We start from the raw sequence: 23,449 nt of genomic DNA on the forward strand, positions 1-23,449 counted from the left end.
CAATTGAGTTATGACAATTGAGTCGAATTTATAAAAATAATTTTAATAAATAAATAAATATTATTATTAAATTAGTATATGAAGAAAGGCTGAAATCATTCACGAATAAAAGTCGTCAACGATTAAAATAACGCTATATTAATCACTATATTAGAAAACAATCCATATATGACCAATATCAACACAGTCATCACTATAATATATTCTCAAATACATATCTCATGCGACACACATATATTGTTAATTACACGTCATCACCATGAATATAACAATCTTATACAGACACTTTAATACGATATGAATGAAGTTGCACGGAGATATTGTCGATTCCAAATACAAAAAGTTTCAATTACAATACACCCATAAATATTGGAACTACATAAACTACAATTAGTATTGACAAATCTTTAACTCAAAGATTACATCTACCCAAAATATCTATCATAACAAGAATCATCAAAGACTGAAAAGAAAAAAACTGAAATACTACAAAATATTTTATCACTAAAAAGTCTAAACAATCATTGTGTATTGTTGATGTGTATTTTTAGAAGTTCATTCTCAGGGAAGGACTAATATCAACACCAATTTCAATTCTTTTATCTCTTACAGTTCAGAAGTGTGGAGAATAATTCGTGGATGTGTGTAATTATCAACTAAATAATCTAATAAGTAAATAATACTATATAATAACTATGAGGGAAAACAATCCAAGAATCAGGGTCCTTCAATGGTTATCATGAATGTCTAATTTTTGTTCTTATTTTGTTAAAAACAATCCTTCTATTGTTTATAAAATCCTCTCCCAAGGTAGTGACTACAAATATCCATTGAACGCCAATCCCATGGTCATACAAAGTACAATTATAGACTATTAAAAACCAAGGATTACATGTTTCACAATTCTCATATCAATCTCCGGATCTAATACTTAAATTGTGTCTATCATATCATTTACTGGAATTATAACTCCTCTCCCGGTTCGTTATAATTCTTATAGATACAATCAAAGGTTCGCGACTCCCTCAATTGTGTTAAGCCCTCAATGAAAGATTAACAATCACAAGAAATTCACAATACAACTAAACAAGCACAAAAAGCCAAAGAATACTACCCAACTCTTGGATTAAGGGATTAGCTACTCATGATATATGAAGAAAACAAATATATATAAAAACCACAAATCATGAGTTGAGAATTTGAATACAGAGAATACAACTTGAAGAGTTCCTTTGAAATCTGGACGAATCCCTTCGCTCCTCCCAATCTCGCTCTCTAGCTGCCTCTCTCCCTTCTCTCTCAAGAATAATGGATATCTCTATACTATTCTCTAATACAATATGTTATGATTTTCTCTATACAATATATAAAACCTAATATATATTAAAGAGTTTTAATACTTTTCCCAAAATAAATTGGACTTTGATGTAAAATTCGTATCCTGTCTTCCAGGCCTGATTCTGGGCTGCTTCAGTTGGATTCTTGATATTGGACCACTTCTAAACTGTAGATAATTCTTTTAGCTTCGCATGGGCTGTAAGATCGCTCAATTCTAATGTCTAGAACTCAAGTTACCGCCCAAACAATGATGTATGCGCGTGCAGCCCAATAAATCCGAATTTTCTTATGATTTAAGTCCAAATAAGCCCAATTCCATATAAAGTTGGGAATTCTTTATTTTCTGTCATAAAATAATAAACTCTAATTAATAATATCTAATTATAAATATGAGGATAAAATCCTTTAAATATATATATAAATATATTCTCTATCAAATATCCCCACACTTAGTATTTTGCACGTACTCGTGCAAACTAATATAATATATTATTAACTGGTACCACTTTCGTAAGGTGATCACGATTGCATTTGGCATATGCAACAAACCCTTTAAATCCCAAGGTAGCCCTAGTGGACGAGTAAGGTCTCGTGAGGGCCTATAGTGAATGTACCCACAAAATCCATCTAACCCATGCAATATGTAACTACATGAATGCACCTAAATGATCGACAATACAACGGATCTCAAATATAATAGTCTATGCCAAGTCAGATATAACCTTCAGAATATGCAACAAATTTAGACCCATCAAGCTCACACACAATATCATCATATAGTTAACACAAGTACAGAGTGTGTGTGTGTGTGTGTGCTTAGCTTAACAAAAAGCTCTCTAATGAACCAAGAACAAAGACATACAAGTTTCAACATGATAAGTCATGCGAGTTAATAGCTCCCAAGTTGAGAACTAGAATAGATCTTAAACATTTCGTTACTTAGCACTTGCCATCGTTCAAGTTTAGCAAGGGATTTCCATGTTTTTCTTTATTTCTACCATACTACAGCTATATGTACATATGAATTTTATTATTGCTCGGTCTAAGGTTGGGTAGCTTCTCAGTGTAAGTGAGTTACGACCGCCATAAGACTTCACAAGCTCGGTCTAAGGTCGGGTGGCTCCTTAGTGTAAGTCAGTTACGACCGTCAAAAGACTTTGCCAATCATATTATACACGCATAAACTGTAGCTAATTCTTCTAGACCTCTCCCGGTTCGTTATAATTCTTATAGATACAATCAAAGGTTCGCGACTCCCTCAATTGTGTTAAGCCCTCAATGAAAGATTAACAATCACAAGAAATTCACAATATAACTAAACAAGCACAAAAAGCCAAAGAATACTACCCAACTCGTGGATTAAGGGATTAGCTACTCATGATATATGAAGAAAATAAATATATATTAAAACCACAATTCATGAGTTGAGAATTTGAATACAGAGAATACAACTTGAAGAGTTCCTTTGAAATCTGGACGAATCTCTTCGCTCCTTCTCCCAATCTCGCTCTCTAGCTACCCCCTCCCTTCTCTCTCAAGAATATTGGATATCTCTATTATATTCTATTCTCTAATATAATATGTTATGATTTTCTCTATAGAATATATAAAACCTAATATATATTAAAGACTTTTAATGCTTTTCCCAAAATAAACTGGACTTCGATATAAAATTCGTAGCCTGTCTTCCAGACCTGATTCTGGGCCGCTCCAGTTGGATTCTTGATATTGGATTACTTCTAAACTGTAGATAATTCTTTTAGCTTCACATGGGCTGTAAGATCTCCCAATTCTGATGTCTAGAACTCAAGTTACGGCCCAAACAGTGATGTATGCGCGTGCAGCCCAATAAATCCGAATTTCCTTATAATTTAAGTCCAAATAAGCCCAATTCCATATAAAGTTAGGAATTCTTTATTTTCTGTCATAAAATAATAAACTCTAATTAATAAACTCTAATTAATAATATAATATTATAAATATGAGGATAAAATCCTTTAAATATATATATAAATATATACTCTATCATGTATAAGCTGTTTCAAGTGATATTTTTACTACACTTCAAATAAATTATTAACTACTATACATTTTATTTTCTAACAAAACCCGAACTAAAGTTTTTGAAAAAATAAAAGTAACTTTTTATTTCTTTTTTCATGATAAAATCTAAGAACGAAACTTTGTATATAATTTTAATGGCCATATTGGTTTCTTATTTTTTTTTAATTTTTAAATATATTTACACCTATTTTTAAAATTGAAAGCTAGAAAAACTGATAATTAGACCACCTTAAGTGACTGTAAATGATAACTTGTTGAGATCGGTGGACAAAATGATAAATGAGCTCCATTTCAGTGACCATTTTAATATTTAACACGGTGAAAATATCATAAAAATACTTTGAGAAATACACTTTGAAAAATACACTTTGAAAAAATATCATAAAAATATACTTTGAGAAAATATCATAAAAATACTTTGAGAAATACACTATTATATCAAGAATATCATTCTGAAACTTTGTGCATTCCAGGTTAAAATCATAAATATAATTCGTTATCCAACACTTTGAGAAATACATTGTCACATATGTCTTGTATTGATTACCACTTATAAAAGTTGACAACAATAATGATTCCAGTACAAAGTTGAAAAAACAGAAGGATCTTGAATCGCCCACAAAGTTGTTTTTCCTTTTAATATAAAAAGATATTATGTATTCTATATCCATATCTTAGAACTTTATATTTTACAATTTATTTTCCTTTTCGTAAAAGATATATAAATGTAATTGTATGTCTTGGATAATAGTAACTTTAAGTTTTCGGTTTTATCCTACTTCTTTCACATTCAGCTTGCATGATTCAGAACGTAGAAATTTAATTACAAAACAAAATTCATTGCTTAACATCTCACATCCAAAATGACAGTCGACATATATTTTGATGACTAATAGAGAATGGTCCGTGCCTCGCACATGCTATTATACTAGTTTTTACTTTAACCTGTTTGACAAACAAGGCCAACAAAATAAACGTTCACATTATTTCTTATTTTCCCGTCTATCTATCTATTATTTCTACCTATTTATCTATTACTTCTATCGATCTATCTATCTATTATATATATATATATATAATAGAAGAACATGTGGATAAAAATAGTGAGACTTTTTATTCTCAGTGAAATGATAGATTTGTCCCTATATTGACTGTAATTAAAATCTGATGTTTGTGGGAATCGAACCAAAGTCTAACCATTAGTTCTCGCACTACAGTACCACTATGCTATTATGTCTTTTATATTTTTAATCAAACTCTTAATATGTGTGTGTCGCTAAAAAGTAAAATTTTAATTTTATATTATAATTCATGAAATAACACTTCTTGTAATATTTTTTCTTTTATATATATTGATTTACTTATCTTTTAAGCAAAAAAAACACACATATAAATTATTTTGTTAATTGTCATGATTTATATTTTTTATAACATTAAATATTTCTTAATACTTTATTTGGATTTATTTTAAAAAAATCATAATTCAGTTTAATTAATTTTAACTTATTGAGTTTACCGAATAAAAGGTATTCAGTTTAATTCGGGAGTTTTTGGAATAAGTATTCGGATTAAAAATCAAATATATTAAAAAGTTAAATTTTAAAAGTAATTTATTAGTATAGATATGTATAATATAAAAATTATATATTACTTTAAAGATGAAACCAAGTAGAACAATATATATTACTCTTATTCTTATCATTATTATACATATCCCAGATAACGAAAAAATATTAATTATAATTCATTATGAATGTGAAAATCTTTAATTTTTAATGAAATCGGGCATTTATAGATTAGATAATGAGGTGAATGAGTAAATTTTGTAATACTCTTAAATAATTAAATAATTATATTAGTTCAATAGTATTTTACCATTTATTAATTTTTAGACTTTTTAATTTTTGATCCGAGTAGAACAGAGTTTGACTCGAGTTAGACTCAAAAGCGGGTTTTATTCTACTAATGAAAAATTATCTTGTGAATAAGTTTGATTATGTGTACTTAGTCGATATCTTAGCTAAGACGGTCGAGTTTTTTAACAATGATTTGGATTAGTCGTACACTGACTTTGAAAAATAAAATATTTAAATTTTATTTAGTATAATAATGTATTAAATATAGTACATTTCATTATTTGTTATTAAGTATATTTCTAAAGTAAGAAATTTAGTACTAAAAGTTTTATTAAATTAGACAATAATTTACACCCTTATATTGGCTAATTTAGTTTTTATCATGATACTTTTCTGAATGTACCTCATTTATTATTATGTTTTAAGCAATCATGTCATTTTTTATTATTTTTAACATGTCTTGCACTCTTATTAATTTAATCAATGATATTCCAATTTATTTCACTCACCTCACGTATATAAAATCCACTTAATCAACCTAAGTGTTAACAATTGAGGAGTGAGCCGAATTAGTAATGAATATATTCATTTTTTTTCACTCTTCATTTTTTAGTCTTAATCAAACAAATAGGGATGTGCATTAATCTCGCCTTGCCTGACCCCGATACGATCCCCGCCCTGTTCTGGTCGGGGATTCAGGAAATTCTTTGGGGGCGGGGAACAAGATTTTTTTATAAAAACTTCGGGGATCGCGTCGAAGTCTAAAATTAGTGTCTCCACGACCCCGATTATGTGTGTATGTGTATATATATATAAGTAATCTATACTTTTCTTGATCATTTTTTATAATATAATATAATATATATTTTTAATTTTTAATCTGTCATTTCTTTATATTATAAATTAATTTCAATATGATTTAATGTTAAAAAATTGAGATAATATCAATATTTTTATATAATACGAATTAGTAGATTGTTTTTAATCATAAAAACTTATTACAAAATATATAATTATTATTTTAAATTATTTGCCGAATCCCGCGGGAATTACCGTTCGGGCGGGGAGTGGATAGGAAAAGAATCCTTGCTCAGGGTTCGGTGCGGTGATAACACTTCCCGACCCTGAATTGACCCGATGCATATCCCTATAAACAAACTTCAAATTTTTTCGTTATAATAATATAGTTTTGATTTTTTTAGTAAGGCTTATATACCATACAATAAGTATCTAATCTCAAAATTCACGGGGTGAGCGAGAATCGAACTCTACCAAAAAATAAACTCTCACCACTTAAATTATCAAAGCCAACTTTAACAGTATGCATGAAAAGAAAAAAAGTAAGACAATTCGTTGATGAACTTTATGTCATCAAAATTTCATTTATTTAAATTTATGAGATGTATTTTTACTAATTCTCAGTGCTATGTAACTGGAGTTTGTGTTTTTTAAGGTTCTTAAAAAAATTAATTTAGTAAAAGGCACAGTTCAAGCTTTGTTTCCAGGTGTGTTAGGTTAGGTTAAAAACTCTGTCTTGTCATTTAACATGGTTAGTTCTTGTTAAGTGAATCCCACTAGTCACGTTACAGTATTTGTTATCTTTGTTTCAGTTTAGTCTTGTTTGGTCTTGTGTATCATTATGGCGAGAGGAGACAAATCTCTTCATGAGATGGTGGAACCATTTGCAATGGTCAGTATCGATGAAGAGGAACGTGGAGGACTGAGCTATGAAGAAACTTCTGATGACCTAAGCGAAATTGACATTGGGTGGTATCTGGTTGGACGATTTCTCACGGATTCTCCCAAAAAATTTCAAGCTATGCATCATAAAATGGCATATTTGTGGAGACCAGGAAGAGGGTTGTATGTAAAACAACTTGAGAGTAACAAGTTCTTGTTTCCGTTCTATCATGAGGTTGATATTAAAAGAGTATTGGAAGGTAGCCCATGGACTTTTGGTAGGTTTCATATGGTTCTAGAAAGGCTAAGGGAAGGGGACAATCCTAGAATAATGGCGATTAACAAGCTTGACATATGGTCCAATTGCATGGTATGAGCGCTGGGTTAATGTCCTTACGGGTTGTTACTGATGTGGGAAACTATATCGACAAGTTTATCGAAAGTGACACGAACAACTTCATCAGTGTTTGACGAGAGTATTTGCGAGTGCGTGTCTCATTGCCTCTAGAGATCACCATCAAAAGAAGTATGAAACTCAAGAAATCGGAAAAAAATTGGGGTTGGGTTAATTTTAAATACGAGACAATCCCTAAGTTTTGTTTTATATGTGGTATGGTTGGTCATGGGGATAAATTATATGAATAACTATTTGAAATACCAGTAGAGAATATTGAGAAGGCTTATGGGTCCTGGCTACTTGCAGAACTGAGGAGAAAATCACATACAATGGGATCAAGGTGGCTGAGAAATCCAGCTTCGTTTCAAGCAACAAATTCCGGTGGTGATGGTGGTGCTAGCTCATAGAAGATGGAATCCGTAACTAGTGCAAAATCTCAACAAACCAGCACAAAACAGGGGATTGGATTGGATATGGTTGTGTTTGAAAGTACTGAAATTACGGGAGGAAATAAATGAGATAAGTTTGGGGTCAGTAAAGGAGGATATATAGGAGGTACAACAAAGCAAATTGTTACTAATGCTGGAAATAATAAAATTTTAAAAATCAGGTGGAGGGAATATATAATGGGATGGACTCACAAAAAATTATCAAAGTGGACCCAAAGAGACGTAGATTGGGTCTGGAACAAATCACAGAAGAAAAAAAGAAAACAGAGGAAGAAATAAACATGGACGTAGTTGATGAGAACTCAAGTAATTTAAAAAATGAGTTGTTGGCGGGTGCTGCAATGCAGGCCCGCTGCTCATTATGAATTATTTAGCTTGAAACTGCCGGGTATCGGGTGCACCTGAAAAAAATCAGTTCCTTCAAGATGTAATTCAGAATGAACAACCAAAATGTATTTTTTTTTGTGAAACCATTACCAGGCGTAAGAAAATGGAAGAACTTTGTGATAGATTAGGATTCAAAGGATTGATTATTGTTGATCCATAGGAAAGAGTGGAGGAATAACTTTGTTGTGGAAAAATGCCGAGGAGGTTAACCTTATGAGTATGTCTAAGAGTCATATTGACGTGACTGTGAAAATGGAAGGCAAGGATTTATGGAGACTTACCATGGTATTTAGTTGGGGATTTTAACAATGTTACCTCACAACAAGATAAAAGAGGGGGGGATGCTTATCCTCAATGGATTGTTGAAGGTTTTAATGAATGTTTAAGAGACGCGAAATTACACGATCTAGACTTTGTGGGACACCAGTTCACGTGGGAAAGAGGGAGAAACATGGACCAATGGATTAATATAAGATTAGACAGGATGTTGGAAAATGTAGCATGGTTGAATAATATCCCAATGACTAAAGTCTATAACCTAGAGGGGTTACCATCTAACCACAACCCCTTTTTGATGAACCCATAGGTGAAAATTTGGGTAAAAAAGCTTTCACTTTTAAATTTGAAAACGCATGGCTCACTGAACCAACGTGTGGCCAAATGGTGAGAGAGTGTTGTGAGGAAGAATCTGAGGATAGTGTGTTGTGTAAAATAAATAAATGTGCTCAAAACCTACATTATTGGGGAAAGGAAATCAGGATATGCTTTAACAAAATAATAAAGGAATGCAAGCAGAGATTGAAGCTGACAAGAAATGGAAGAGATCAGAAATCAATGGAGAAATACATGAATGCAAAGAAGCGACTGTTTTAGTGTTAGATCAAAAGGAGATATTTTGGAGACAACGTTCTAAATAATTATGGCTCCATGCTGGTGACAAGAACACGAAGTTTTTTCACGCTTCTTGTAATAATTCTAGATGCACAAATATGATTCAGAGATTGAAAAATTAGGAAGGGCAGTGGTTCGATTGAGAGAATGGATTACATGAACTCATCAAAAGCCACTACCAGCAACTGTTCACAACAACTAACACGCATGAAGATAATGTACTAGATTGTATTCCAAAAATGATTACTGAAGAGTAAAATGTGAAGCTACTGAACCCAGTATCAGATGAGGAAGTTCGTTTTGTTGCATTTCAAATACATCCAGACAAGGCTCTGGGGCCAGATGGCATGACCCCGGTCTTCTTTCAGAAACCTTGGAACATTGTAGGCCAAGATGTCATACAGCTAGTGAAACACTTCTTTACTACAAGAGAGATGATGAAAGAGTTAAATAAAACAAACATTGTGCTCATACCGAAGGAAAAGAATCCATCAAGCTTGACAGAGTTAAGAGCGATAGTTTTGTGCAACGTGATGATGAAAAATAGTAACCAAAGTGCTTGCAAATCGACTAAAAATAGTCCTAGACTCAGTCATATCAAGCTCTCAGAGTGCTTTTTTACCTGGGCAGTTAATTTCGGATAACATTATGGTTAGCTTTGAGGTGATACATTATCTGGAATGCAAGAAGTTTGGGAAATAAGGGTATATGGAACTTAAACTAGATATGTGCAAAGCATATGATCAGGTTGAATGAAATTTTTTGAGAGGTATTTTACTTAAAATGGGATTTGCTTAGTGGCGGAAATATTTGATTATGCAATGTGTTGTGTTGGTTTCGTATAATATTATTCATGGAGCACATGTCATAGGACTTATTGTGCCTAGCCGGGGTATTCGACAAGTAGACCCCCTGTTCCTTTATCTGTTTATTATTTGTGCAAAAAGCTTATCTGTAATATCCGGGATATATCGTGTAATTATTTTGCTATTAAATAATTATTATATGTGTTCAGTATCTATTCTGTGAATTAATTGTTAAGTGTTATCTGTATTTGGATATTCAAAAATAATATTAATTGAGTATTTTAATTTTTATATGTCCAAAATAAAATATAGATAATTGTCATATCTTCCTAATTATTTTTATGTTGATTTATGAATTTATAAGAATCATATGAAATTTATAAAATCTCTTTCCGGGTATTTAAAATCTATTTTATAAAAACGGGAACCAACCGACGTCACCCGTTGTTACGTTTTTGGAACCCGAAACTCTTCCGAGAACTTCTTCCTAACCTAATTGCAATATTCCGAGCATTTTCCATGTTTTGACTTTTTCGATCCGGCGTACGGTTTGTCCTGCGCGGGTCCCGACGCAACATTTTCGATACAATATTCGTTTCGGTAAATCAATAAAATCGTATTTTCGATAAACGGGAGCTTTTTATTAAACTATCACAATTATCACCTCGTAATACGTGTAACCAGGCGCTGAGAACAAGACCGCAGTACAAATTGTACTGATTTGGATAATTATCCCGAAAACCGATACCGTTTGGATCAATTTTTATAAATAAACGTACCATTTTATATCCGGAATGATCCAACGGGATACTAATTTTTCGTAAATATAAATAACCTTTTCCCGTATTTTATTTCGTATCAAAATCATTTATAGACAGATAATTATATAATTTTCAGAGAAAAACCCTAGTTTCATAAACTGTTCTAAGAATCAAACAGCAAAACGAAGGCATTACCGATCTCTGTTTTCAAAGCTCGAGTACTCAATCCAAAGGATTTGAAGTGTTCTATCAGATTCTGAGCTTCGTTTTACTGCAGAAATCAAGGTTTATTTTCTATATTTTTATTTATTTTCGAATTAATTTTATTAAAAATATAAATTTTTGTTCGGATGATTGTTTGTATGATTTGATGATTGCATGTTGTAGAGCTTGTTTTCCTGATGATTTTGATATATTATACGTCTGATTTGGAGTTCAATAACATGTTCAAATTTGAGTTTGATTTTCGAATTTTAAAATTAGGGTTTATAACCCGTATGAATGTTTTCAATTGAAATTTGGGGGTTTTTGATTTAGGGGTTGGTGTTGAATTATAGTGGGTTGTGTTCCTTATGAAATTGGCAATCGATTGATATATAGCTCATTAACAGAGGATGTCTGAATCGAAGGGAGTTGTGTTTTTAAAATTTCCAATGTTCGCCTGAAACCGGCGATGTTCTTGGCCAATTTCCGGCCAAGTCTGGGGCTATTTGAATGATTTGATTGCATGAACAAGTTCCTGGTGTTGTGTAGAGTAAATCTGGAGGTGATGGTGGTGGGAGGATGCCGGAGGCGAGTTCTCCGGCCACCCCCGATTATTTTCCGGCGACCCCCCTGGAAAATTACAGTTTAGTACCTATAGTTTTGAAAACGATACAGTTTGGTCCCCCAGGTTTCCAAAACTTGCAAATTTAGGAATCCTGTTTACAATTTATTTAAAAATCATATTTTCTATTTATTTTTATTATAAAAATTCGTTTTTAATTTCTGAAAATTCTAAAAATTATTATTTTAATTCCGAAAATTATTTTTAATTCAAAAATAAATCTGAATTAATTAGTTAATTAATTTCAGTTAATTTTTAATTGATTAATTGGTCAATTAATTCGAAAATTAATTGATTAATTGATTTAATTAATTATTAATTGATTTTAATTAATTATTTAATTAGATTTAATTATTTAAAAATGATTTAAAAATTCCGAAAAATAGTTTCGAGCTTTAAAATATTATTTTAAATTATTTCCAAGGCTCGATGATTATTATAAAATTGTTTCGGAGCCAGAATTGGCCAACCGAACCCTGTTTATTACTTCAAAATTGATCCAACGACCCGTTTTAATTCCGAAAAATATTTTAAAAATCATTTTAATTACCAGAAAGCCTATTTATGACCCGAAACTTATTTATAAATGATATGTCATTGATTATGTGACGTATTATGTGTTATATGTGACTTGTTGGTTGACTGTCGGTCTGTATATTCGATGAGTACTTGTTTATTGCGTAACTTTCAATCCGTTAATCGGATTTGGGTGAAATGAAGGGTAGATATAAGTATATGTTGAATATAATCATATGAGTTGAATATTGATAGATGCTTATGATATGTGAGCAGAAGAGGCAAGACGTAGGAAAGGGAAACAGGTAGTTGAGGAGTAAGACGGTTGAGATTGGAAGCGAGTGCAGTGTAGTAAGCTAATACCAGGCAAGTGTTCTGAACTTTCTCGAGATATTGTAATACTTGGTAGTCTTGATGATATTACAAGTGCTTTGAAGCACTGAAACCTAAACCCTGATTCCAGTTTTGATCTTGAGCCGTAAACCTGATTCTTTCTAGACCATTGATTGTTGTATACCCAAACACGAATCACAAATATATGATACTACTCCACAAATACATACAAACTAAATACCGAACACTGAATCGAATTATCCACACACTCAAACCATTGTATCCTATGTTTTGAAAGGCAAAATACTTGAAACCTTGAAACACTGATTCCTTTGTTATCCAATTCTTTCATTACCCAACATCTAAGCTTTGAAAATGCCATATTAATCCTTATGAACACTGAAACCATTTTATTATGGAACATCCAATGTTGTTAATGATTCTGTTTATTGTTTATTATTGCTTATTCTGTTATTATGTTAGAATTGGATTGTTTTTATAAAAATGTGGACCAGATTCGTGGTCAGACCATATAATGGTCAAGTTAGGCCAATGTGTGCCTTGGATCCAGTAGTTAGAGCAATGTTGTGTGCTTTGCTCGGGGTTAGTGCGTGACTGATCAGCAGCCTAACCTTGGTTTTTAAAATAAAAGTATAATATCCAATTCTAAGTCATAATCCATTGTTCACTTGATATCATAACCATATTTACCTGATGATCATTATTCTCAGTTTTGTCATTGTGACTTGCTGAGCTAGTTAGCTCATTTGTGCGATGTTATTTATATTCTTTCCAGTTAAAAAGGAACCAGTTGGTAGCGAGGATCCCCAGTCCAGCGCGAGAGCTAGGGGTTCAGGTTGAGGAAGCTGAGCTAGTAGGCTTCTTTTGGAATAATTTAAGTTTGTAAAAGTTTGTATTAATGTTTAATACTCAGTTTGAGTTTGAATGGTTGAGATTTGATCGGTATATAATATATTAGTGTGTTTGGCTTGTGTGCATACTTTAACCTATTGCGATCCAAGGTAGTTGGTAAGTAGGGTCACTGCATATTATTATTATTATCTTTATTATTGTTATAAGCAGGTTATAAATAAGGTGTGTGTGTGGACCCCAAACTTCTGACCCGGGTTTGGAGGGCCCCACATTATCTGCATTGATTCACAAATACGAAAAAATAAAGTGGCTACAGGGAATTAGAATCTACAAGAAAGCTCTGGTTATCTCTCATATGATGTTCGCGGATGACAACTATCTGTACTGTAAAATGGGCATGAATGAAACAGGGAAAGTTTTAGAATTACTGGAGGTTTATGAAACTGCATCAGGCCAAAAAATTAATAAAGACAAATCTTCATTCTTTTTTAGTGGCAACGACATTCAGTATAATAGACGTGCAATATGTCAACAACTTGGCATGCAGGAAGCAGATGAATCTAGTACATATTTGGGACTCCCTAATATCCTAGGTAGGAAGAAATCAGTGATTTTGGGCTATCTGAAGGACCGTGTAAAAGCTAGAATTCAGAGTTGGAAGCCAATGAAGTTATCTAGACTGGCCAAGGAGGTTCTGATTAAAACATCAGCTCAGTCATTACAAGTATTTGCTATGGATGTGTTCCCTATTGCCTATGGATATTACAAAAGAAATTCAGAAGGTGTTAGCATTTTTTTGGTGGAATACAACACAGTAGAACATCTCTAAAATTAACTGGATGGCCTGTGATCGTATGACTAAATATAAGCATTCTAGAGGCTTAGGTTTCCGGAACTTTCGAGATTTCAACATGGCAATGTTAGGGAAAAAATGTTGGAGATTAATCGCAAATCCACTAGCTTGACTGCACGAATTTATAAGGCCGGGTACTTCAAAGACACGTGCTTTTTGGATGCTAAACTGGGAAGCAACCCGAGCTTTATTTGGCAAAGTGTGATGAAAGCAAAAAGTGTAACCTTAGATGAATCAAGGTGGAGGATATGAACGGAAAATGATATTACAATTATTGGGCAACCATGGTTGGAGAATGAAAATTATGTTTGCATTACGACCATACCTCTCTTTATTGATAACCAAAAAGTTGTTTCCTTAATGAGCACAAGTACACGAGCTTGGGACTGGGAAGTCATATCAGCTATCTTCAACAACAGAGATCAAGAGTGCATCAGAGCAACTCATATTGAGGAGAATTTGGACAGGATATGCTACAATGGGAGTGGGAGATTACTGGAAAATATACTGTTAAAAGTGTCTACAGATATATTGTTGCAATTTCAAAAAGGAGAAGGGGGAGAGTCAAGACACTAACAACATCTGGAAGTCAATTTGGCAAATTAAGGCGCCTCAAAAGGCTCTTAGTTTAATGTGGAGGGCTTTGGCATATTGGTTACCCACATAAACACAGTTATAACAGAAACGAGTTCAAATTAATGCTTTGTGTGAGGTTTATAAGACTGAAGTTGAAACTACAACTCATATATTTATTCAATGCCCTTTTGCAGTTAAATATTGGAAAATTCTCCAACATATTGTGAGTTTTGATCAGAGTTGAGAGTTCACAGATTGGTTTGAACGTTGCTTGTTGCAAGAGACACTGGAGAACATGAAAAAAATGATTATGCTTTATTGGATAATTTGGTATTCCAGAAATAACGTGTTTTGGAATCAAAAATATTCGACGCCAGGTAAAGTGGTTGCAGCTACTACAAAATATCTTTCACAATGGAAGACGACCCAAAATAGATTCTACAAGGTCCCTCTCCATCCTGCAGTACATGGAGACGAAGCAGAAATATGGGTGAAGCCTCAACAACACACATTGAAGATCATAGTAGACGCAACTCTTTTTTATGACAACAATGCTACATGCATTAAAATTTTATCCAGAGATCATACATGTGGGTTAGTTCGAGCAAAGACAGGACTGTTTCACAAACACTACACCATATATGACCTCTAGCAACACCCCAAAAAAAGTGTAAAAATGGCCAAAAAGTGTTACTTAAAGCAAAAAATAGGGCAATGGTTACACTTTTTGAAATTTTAGTGGTGTTGGATTTGCTCGTGCTACAATAGGGGTCTAAGATAACACTTTTGGAACCTGTGGTAACACACATAAAGATGTAACTATAGACCCCATATGGTTACACATTACGTTTCTATGGTAACACTATTCATGTGTAACCACAGTTCTGTTGCAACACCCCTGAACCTTTAGTAACACCAATAAAAATGTTGCATTAAACTCTTTTGTAACACCATTTTTTCTATTGTAACACTATATGGTAAAACAATTATATTCTTTTGGTAACATTTTTAGAGCTTATTGTAACACTTTCTTTATAAACATCCTGGTCTCTGTTGTTACACTTTTATATTTATTGTAACATTTTTTCCTGTTTTAGCCAACATTAAAATATCAATTGGTTTTGTTAATTTTCAAGATGTAAACAAAATATAAAACAACTTGCAAGATTAAAACCTAAATGCATACTAACTGAACTTGATAACTGTTGGCAAAAGCACAAGTCCGACAATCCAACAAATTTAAAGTTCCAGCTCCCAACAAACAAAAATAACCAAATTCCAAGTACTAGTTTAACTAATCCAGATAAAAAGTCTAACCGCCACGAGCACCAACTAGTTACTAATATGCATAAAGTTCCCAGAAGATTACGTGTTTACTTAAATTAAACAGAGTTTGCTTAAGAAACATGTTGATCAAACATCAGTATTGTCATCTTCTCCACTAGAGTCGCCATAATCATGATTACCACTGGAGTCGCCCTCATTTCCACCAGATTCATCATTTCCACCAGAGTCGCCATCTCCTGTGTTAGTACCGTTTCCACTGGAGTTGCCCTCGTCAAAGACTTTCAGTTCTGGATTCTTCTCCGCTAACTTTCTCATTGTCTCTTGAATTTTTCTGTCAAATTTCTCTTCCATCTCTCTTTCTAACTGAGCACGGATCTTTGCTGTAAGCTGCGCCTCGTACTGGTCATCCTGAACAGCTGAAGCAGAAGACTTTCCCTTAACATCTTTTTTCTTACAAACCCTGCCAACAAGAAAGGACGGGCCGTGTTCCTTACTACCATAAACAAGCTTATTCGCAGCTTCAACATCTCCTCCGATTTTGAGAATCTTGCCAATGTCATCCTGTGCACATAAACTTTTAAATCTAAGTATCATTGCCCCAGTCACGTTTATGCAAATATTACAACCAAGCAAATGTGAAACTCAGTGCCTTAACCAACAATTCAGTGCCTTAACCAACAAGTCAGTTCAAAATATTACGGCCAAGCAGTCGAATATTAACCAACAATTCAGTGCCTTAATCGCTTAAATAAATTTTTTTACCACAACAATTCACAAACATGCACTTTACTTACATAACCTTTTTATTTATTTATATTTAAATACATGTAGTATAATCCCACCCCAATTATGTTGCAATAACGTTAATTAGTCACCAGACCAATATATATCCACATTTCAAAGGGCTTAACCAAAATTAAAATTTTTACTTACAATTTTTTTCAAAACCGCCTCAGCGGGGACCTTGTACTCACGCTTGGGGTTCCGTTTGCGGGTTTCTATAAAAAGGTGAGCATCAGATATCGGCGCTGGAGGTTCCTCATCAGTATTCTCAGAATCAACCGGATTCGGAGGTTCCACCGCCTCCTTTTCAAGTACCTTGCATAAATAATGACATAGATAATGTAAAAGCATACCGGAATTACAAAATAAAATACATGTTATAGCATTTTATTATCATTTTGTTTCGAATTTGGGCGAAACTCCTAGGACCGGTAGTATGTGTGTCTTCAACCTTGCTTCGCGCTTTTCTATTTTTTTCAGCCTTTTCCTACAAAAAATGATTAAAAGCATACTGCATTAACAATGACTGTTGGTTGATCAGTCAAATAATTTAACCGACATTATTAACAACAATATTATTACCTGCACTTTCTCATCAGCCCAATAATTTAAAAGTATCTTGAAGTCAGCAAGAGGAATTTCCCTAGGCCTATTTTTCAATCTCTTTTCATCTGATGCATAAGCAGTGTAATGGGTAGCCTTGACGCGACTTTTGTACGTCCTAAACTGGTCAGCCATTCCTCTAAATACCCACTTCTTACAATGTTCAGGAACAACGTATTTATCCTAAGGAAAATATACGATTCTTAAATTAAATTCTTACAAATTAACATTTATGAACTACTTCAAAAATACAACAAATGATTATACAAAATTACCTTGATATACTCCCACATGAGTTCTTTGTTAGGAACTTTAGTCCAACTAACACAAGTTAGTGAGACATAATCCCTTACCATTGTCCCTAGAAAGTGGCTGAACTCAGATAATAACTTGTCATCAGTTGATATAGGTTGGAACTTGTTGTTCACTGTAATCACTTTTTTCTCCTTTCTTGTATGGACATGATCCATTCTTGTCTTTACCCTCTTCCTTTTTTTCTCAGTCAACTCTTGAGGCGCATCTGTCCAACCAAACGATACATAAATCTAATGTCCTTGGTGTAAAATTAAAACAGAAATTGATATGTAAGAAGAAAACCAGTAGTTTGTGTTTGCAAATTCTCTGGCTGGGATTGTGACTGGCTAGTCTCAATTTCCACTTGAGCTTTTTGACGTTTTCTGAGAATGTTGTATGCTTCCATTGAACCAGGAGTTGCAGTTTTCAGCTGCCTCAGCTTTTCTCCAAGAGGAACTGGTGATTCTTCATTTTCCTAAAGAGAAATTACCACGTGTATATAAATATTTCAACTACTTAGCAATATTTTTCTATTTTTTTTATTTTTCCCAATTATTTTCCTAAAATAATTAACCTACAATATTGCAGTCTTGGAATCAAGATTTAATACAATGTTTTTAAAAAACTAAAGACAAAAAAATAATAATACCTCAGCAGCAACTGAACCACCAACTACGTTCTTCTCAGGAACATTTGCAATTTTATTAGCGCGGGAACGAGTTCTTGGGCCAGCTCCGACCTCAGGTATATGCACCTTTTTTTATCTCTAAAAATGTAGAAGTCAGCTAATGAGCGGGTGACTATAATAAATTATACGATGCTAGAAGAATTAGAAATAAAACAATAATTTCTACCTTTGATGTGATAATGTCAGCTTCATCATTTTCCGGTCCGACCTCTGGATTTGGAAAACATGATTCACTTCCACTTCGAGCACTCATTAGCTTTTTATTTTTCTGCTGAGGGTTCTTTTTAAACATGTCAGCTACCATCTGCTTTAGTCTGAGTTCATCAACCTTTTTCTGAAGTTCCGCAACATTCTTGTTTCGATTAATTTCATATTCGGTACATCCTTCATCTTCAACTGTAATCTTTGCCAGTGCTTGCTTCCCAACATTGTCTACTGTATCTTCTGCAGGTATTTCCCATCTCCTCAAATATTCTCCCAACCCTATCAGCTCACTATTGTCCTCTGTCTCCACCGCCTTCTCTGTTTCCACCGCCTTCTCTGTTTCTATCAACATCTCTGTTTCTACCACCTTCCCTGTTTCTACATCCTCCAGCAGAGCTTTTGACCTTGTTCCCCTTTTTGTAGCACTTGGAACAACACTCGGAATAGTAGAACTAAATTGTAGTTTCTTTCTTGAAGTTAACCTTCGTTCCTTCTCATCAGTGATGTCTTTCAAGGTCACAAATTTACGCTGTTCTGCATTATTCTCTACAATACATGCTCTTGGCCTTACAATCACAAACGACTGCATCTGCGCCATTGGGGCTATTCTTTTGTCAACAATGCAGTCAACTAAAAAATTCACTTCTGAACTATTACTTTCATGAATATACTGAAACATGTTGCTATCATCTCTTATCAATGTCCAGCCACCTCCCTTCCCTTTTTTGACATATACTCCCCCAATTTCATCATACTTGAGATCTTCTTTAATCCAATCCATGAGTACAGAATATGAAAATCTGTCAGCATCCGTGTCATATGTGACATGTGAGCCACCGGTGTATTTAGTCCTTTTGAAATCTCCGGTATGGTGCAAGTGGATGGTATATCTTGAATCAGTCATGCTATAAAAATATAAAGACATGTTAGAGATATAAAAAAACTACAATAATCTGAAACTACCAGGTAACAAGGTGGAGAGAAATAAAAACTACAATAATGTAAATTTAAAAAATGATCTAAAACTACCATGTTAAATATATAAAACAGGTTAACCAACTACATGCATAGAAAACAAAGCCACACAATATACAGATTATTCAAAGCCGATTACAAATGCAATAATTTCAACTCAAACCAAGTATAGCAGCTACTTCATCTTACATTTCTAATTTTAATCTAAATATTATCTTTAACACTTACATTTAATAAACTAAACCAAATTAAACAGACTCTAGAATTTAAGGCATAAAATGAATATTTATCATATACTCACCGTCTGTAATTCAAGCCAAATTAAATTGTTGTTAAAGTTTAATTATAGTTTTTTATTTCGTACCATATACTTAGGCCTTAAGCAATAACAAAGAACACCTGACTTAATCATTCGCTCCATCTGGAACTTCCTTTGCAATTTCCTTCGCAGGGACATCATTTCTGAACCATGTAACTTCATTTTCATGATTTTCTATTATGGTACGAAAGCTAGTGTCATGTGAAAACTTCCCAAGCATGTCGTCTTCAATTGTATTTCCAACGCCTATTTTCGAAAACTCTGATGATATCCTCTTAACAGGATAATAAAAATTCTTTTCAACAGGATCTTCAATATAAAAAACCTGTTGCACTTGAGTTGACATAACGAAAGAATCATGTTTTTGACAAACTCGGTTAAAGTTAACTCGAGTAAAACCAAATGAATCTTTATCATCTTGGTACCAGGTGCACCTAAACAGGACAACATTAAAGGCACCCCAGTAGTCAACTTCAAATATCTCTTCAATCGATCCATAGTAACCTACATCCCCAACTATTGGATTTTGATCATTCGAACTTGCGAAGCTAGTTGTCAAGGCTGTCAAATACACTCCACTATTTTGCGTTGTACATTTATGATCTCTTTCTCTTGTATGGAACCTAAATCCATTTACGACATAACCACTAAACTGCTTAGCTGATCGTCTTGGACCCTTTGCTAATGATGCCACTTCCCTGGAAACTTCGACTTTTTTATCAACTTCATCCTTGAACCATTCACAAATTTCATCAGCGTGTATTCTTTCCCTTTTATACCGTTTAGAATTTTCGTTGTTGGCCATTAATTCATGGTGCTTCCTACAATTATAGACAAGTATGCTAAGTTAATATACATAAAGGCATTAATTTTTATTTACTTGATTGTAGAATATTAAACTAGGACTTACTCAATTAGGTCCTCAACCTCCTTGTCATTATAGTTAAATAATACATATCGGTGAGCTGTGATCCACGTATCATGTGACAAGTGAATATCTTTCCCTTCTTTGTTCTTCCTTGAGCCGATAGAGTACCCTTCAGTCTCTGCACTAGGAATTTCAAATTGATTCGATGACGTAGTCTGACCATCATTTAGAAATCTTGAGCAGAACGTCAAACACTCATCTACCAAGTACCGCTCTGCAATCAATCCCTCTGGTTTACTCTTATTGCGAATGTATCATTTTAATACTCCTAGGTATCTCTCAATCGAATACATCCATCTTTGATGGACTGGTCCACCATATTCGATTTCCTTGCACAAATGTACAGGTAGGTGAACCATTATGTCAAAGAACGGATCCGGAAAAATCATCTCAAGCTAACAAAGTATTTCGACAATCTCCTGCTGCAACCTTTTTAAATCACCTACCTCAATCACTTTCGCACATATATCTCTCAAAAAATTTCCAAGTCTGATTAAAGGTATTGCGACCTCAGGCTTTAATGTTTTTTTGAATGCAATTTGTAATAAATACTGCATAAAAATATGTGCGTCATGACTCTTGTATCCCACAATTTTCCTATCTTGTACGCATCTGCTGATATTAGAACCAAACCCGTGTGGCAGCTTTGCATTTTAGAATACTGAACATAATATATCCTTTTCTTTGTTGGCCAGGTCAAAGTTTGTTGCCTAAATTACAGATTTTCCATCAGCAGTGGTGATAGGATGAAGGACCTTCCTTATACCAGATTCTTGCAAATCTAATCGAGCATTCATATGATCCTTTGTCTTGCCTCCCATATTTAACAATGTGCCTAGGATACTATCACATATGTTCTTCTCGATGTGCATTACATCCAAGTTATGTCGAATTAAGTTGTCTCTCCAATAAGGTAAGTCGAAAAATATTGACCTCTTATTCCAAGGGTTAGTTTCGCAACTAACTTTCCGTTTACTTCCCTTTCCAAATGTGTTCACATAACCATCCAACAGAACTTCAATTTCCCTCCCAGATAGCATTGTAGGAGTTTCTCCAGTCTCAACATCGCCATTAAATCGTCTCTTATCAGACCTCCACTTGTGGTTGGGGCCTAGGAATTTTCGATGATTCATATAGCAGACCTTCTTGCTATGTTTCAAATACTTCGACGACGTCTCATAATTACATATAGGACATGCTAATTTGCCTTTTGTGCTCCAACCCGACAATATTGCGTATCCGGGAAAGTCACTAATGGTCCACAAGACGCTTGCATGTAACATAAAGTTCTGATCCGTCAAAGAATCATAAGTTTCCACCCCTACATTCCATAACTCTTTCAATTCCGCGATCAACGGCTGCATGTAGACATCGATATTGTTTCCGGGATCGTTGGGACCAGGTGTTATTGTTGAGAGGATTAAATTTTCGGGTTTCATGTTCAACCAGGGAGGGAGGTTGTAGTTAACGATAACAATTGGCCATATACTGCGAGTGGAACTCATCTTGCCATATGGATTAAAGCCGTCAGAAGCTACACCTAATCTGACATTCCGATTATCTGAAGAAAAATGGGGATATGTGGCATCCATCATCTTCCAGGCTTCCCCATCAGCCGGATGTCGTAACTTTCCGTCCTTCTTTCGGTCTACTGCATGCCAGCTCATTAGTTTAGAGAAGTCTTTGCACAAAAACATTCGTTGCAGCCTTGGTTTTAGTGGAAAGTATCTCATAACTTTGGCTGCAATTTTATTATTTTCTGACCCTTGTGCCACAGCCTTCCACCTTGAAACACCATAATTTCTGCACTTAACTTCTTTTTCATTTACACCCCAATATAACATGCAGTCGTTCGGACATGCATGTATTTTCACGTAGTTAAGACCTAAATCCTTGATGGTAGTTTTAGCAGAATTAAAAGATTTAGGCAACCTAATCTCGGGAACAGCCTCTTTTAATAACTCTATTATTTCACCAAAAGCCGTCTCGGTTATGCCATTAAGACACTTCCAGTTATAAAGCCTAATTAAGAAACTTAAATGCGAAAATTTCTTACAACCTGGATATAATGGCTGTCTTCCTTCCTCGACAAGATGTAGAAATTTTTTTGCATCTGCATTCGGTACCACATTACCATAGGCAGCGTTCAGCATCTCATCAATATTATCCTGAAACCGTTATTTTCTTCGCGCTCCATCGTCGATATTGAAACCTCGTATATAAAGTGTACTAATCTCTCATGAGGTCCATTGCAGACAAGGTGATCATAAACATCCTTTTGAGACCACCATAGACGATTATCACATGGACGACAAGGACACTTCATTTCATTTCCAACACCAAATTTAGACATCGAGTTTCTCACAAAATCTTGTACTCCATTCCTATATACTTCACTATACTTAGGATGATTTAACCAATTACTATCCTGATCAGTCATGTCTACATAAAAAGAAAATAATTATCAAATTTATAATACCGCTAAATTTCTATAATATTAGCACCACATTTATTGTTTTATATTTTATCCATTTATTATCACACATCTTTTATAGTTACACTAAACGTGTCCCTTAAAAACTTAATTAACATAACCAGCCCCTTAAAAGCTAATTAATTTATATACTAAAACTAGCATATATTTCTATTACATGATACCAATTATTTTAGACAGTGAATTCGTAATTATTTGAAACTGACCACTAACATTTATAAACAACCATACACTTCAGAGTATTATTCATGTTACAAAATTATTAGTC

At 33.8% G+C, this 23,449-nt stretch overlaps 2 protein-coding genes across 2 annotated transcripts; one reads left to right on the forward strand and one right to left on the reverse strand.

Annotated features, from left to right (window-relative positions):
- The first annotated feature begins 13,568 nt into the window (after positions 1-13,568).
- Positions 13,569-14,006, forward strand: LOC141665989 (uncharacterized). Its single transcript, XM_074471975.1, has one exon. It carries the CDS (start codon positions 13,569-13,571, stop codon positions 14,004-14,006), a length of 438 nt encoding a protein of 145 aa, XP_074328076.1.
- Positions 14,007-19,844: 5,838 nt separating this feature from the next.
- On the reverse strand, positions 19,845-22,840 carry LOC141665990 (uncharacterized). Its single transcript, XM_074471976.1, has 4 exons — positions 21,407-22,840; positions 21,134-21,238; positions 20,670-20,842; positions 19,845-20,580 (listed from the first exon to the last, which is right to left on the reverse strand). The coding sequence occupies exons 1-4, from the start codon at positions 22,838-22,840 to the stop codon at positions 19,845-19,847; spliced, it is 2,448 nt and encodes an 815-aa protein (XP_074328077.1).
- Positions 22,841-23,449: the final 609 nt, after the last annotated feature.

The sequence above is a fragment of the Apium graveolens genome, chromosome 6 (assembly GCF_009905375.1).
Source record: "Apium graveolens cultivar Ventura chromosome 6, ASM990537v1, whole genome shotgun sequence".
Lineage (NCBI taxonomy): Eukaryota > Viridiplantae > Streptophyta > Magnoliopsida > Apiales > Apiaceae > Apium > Apium graveolens.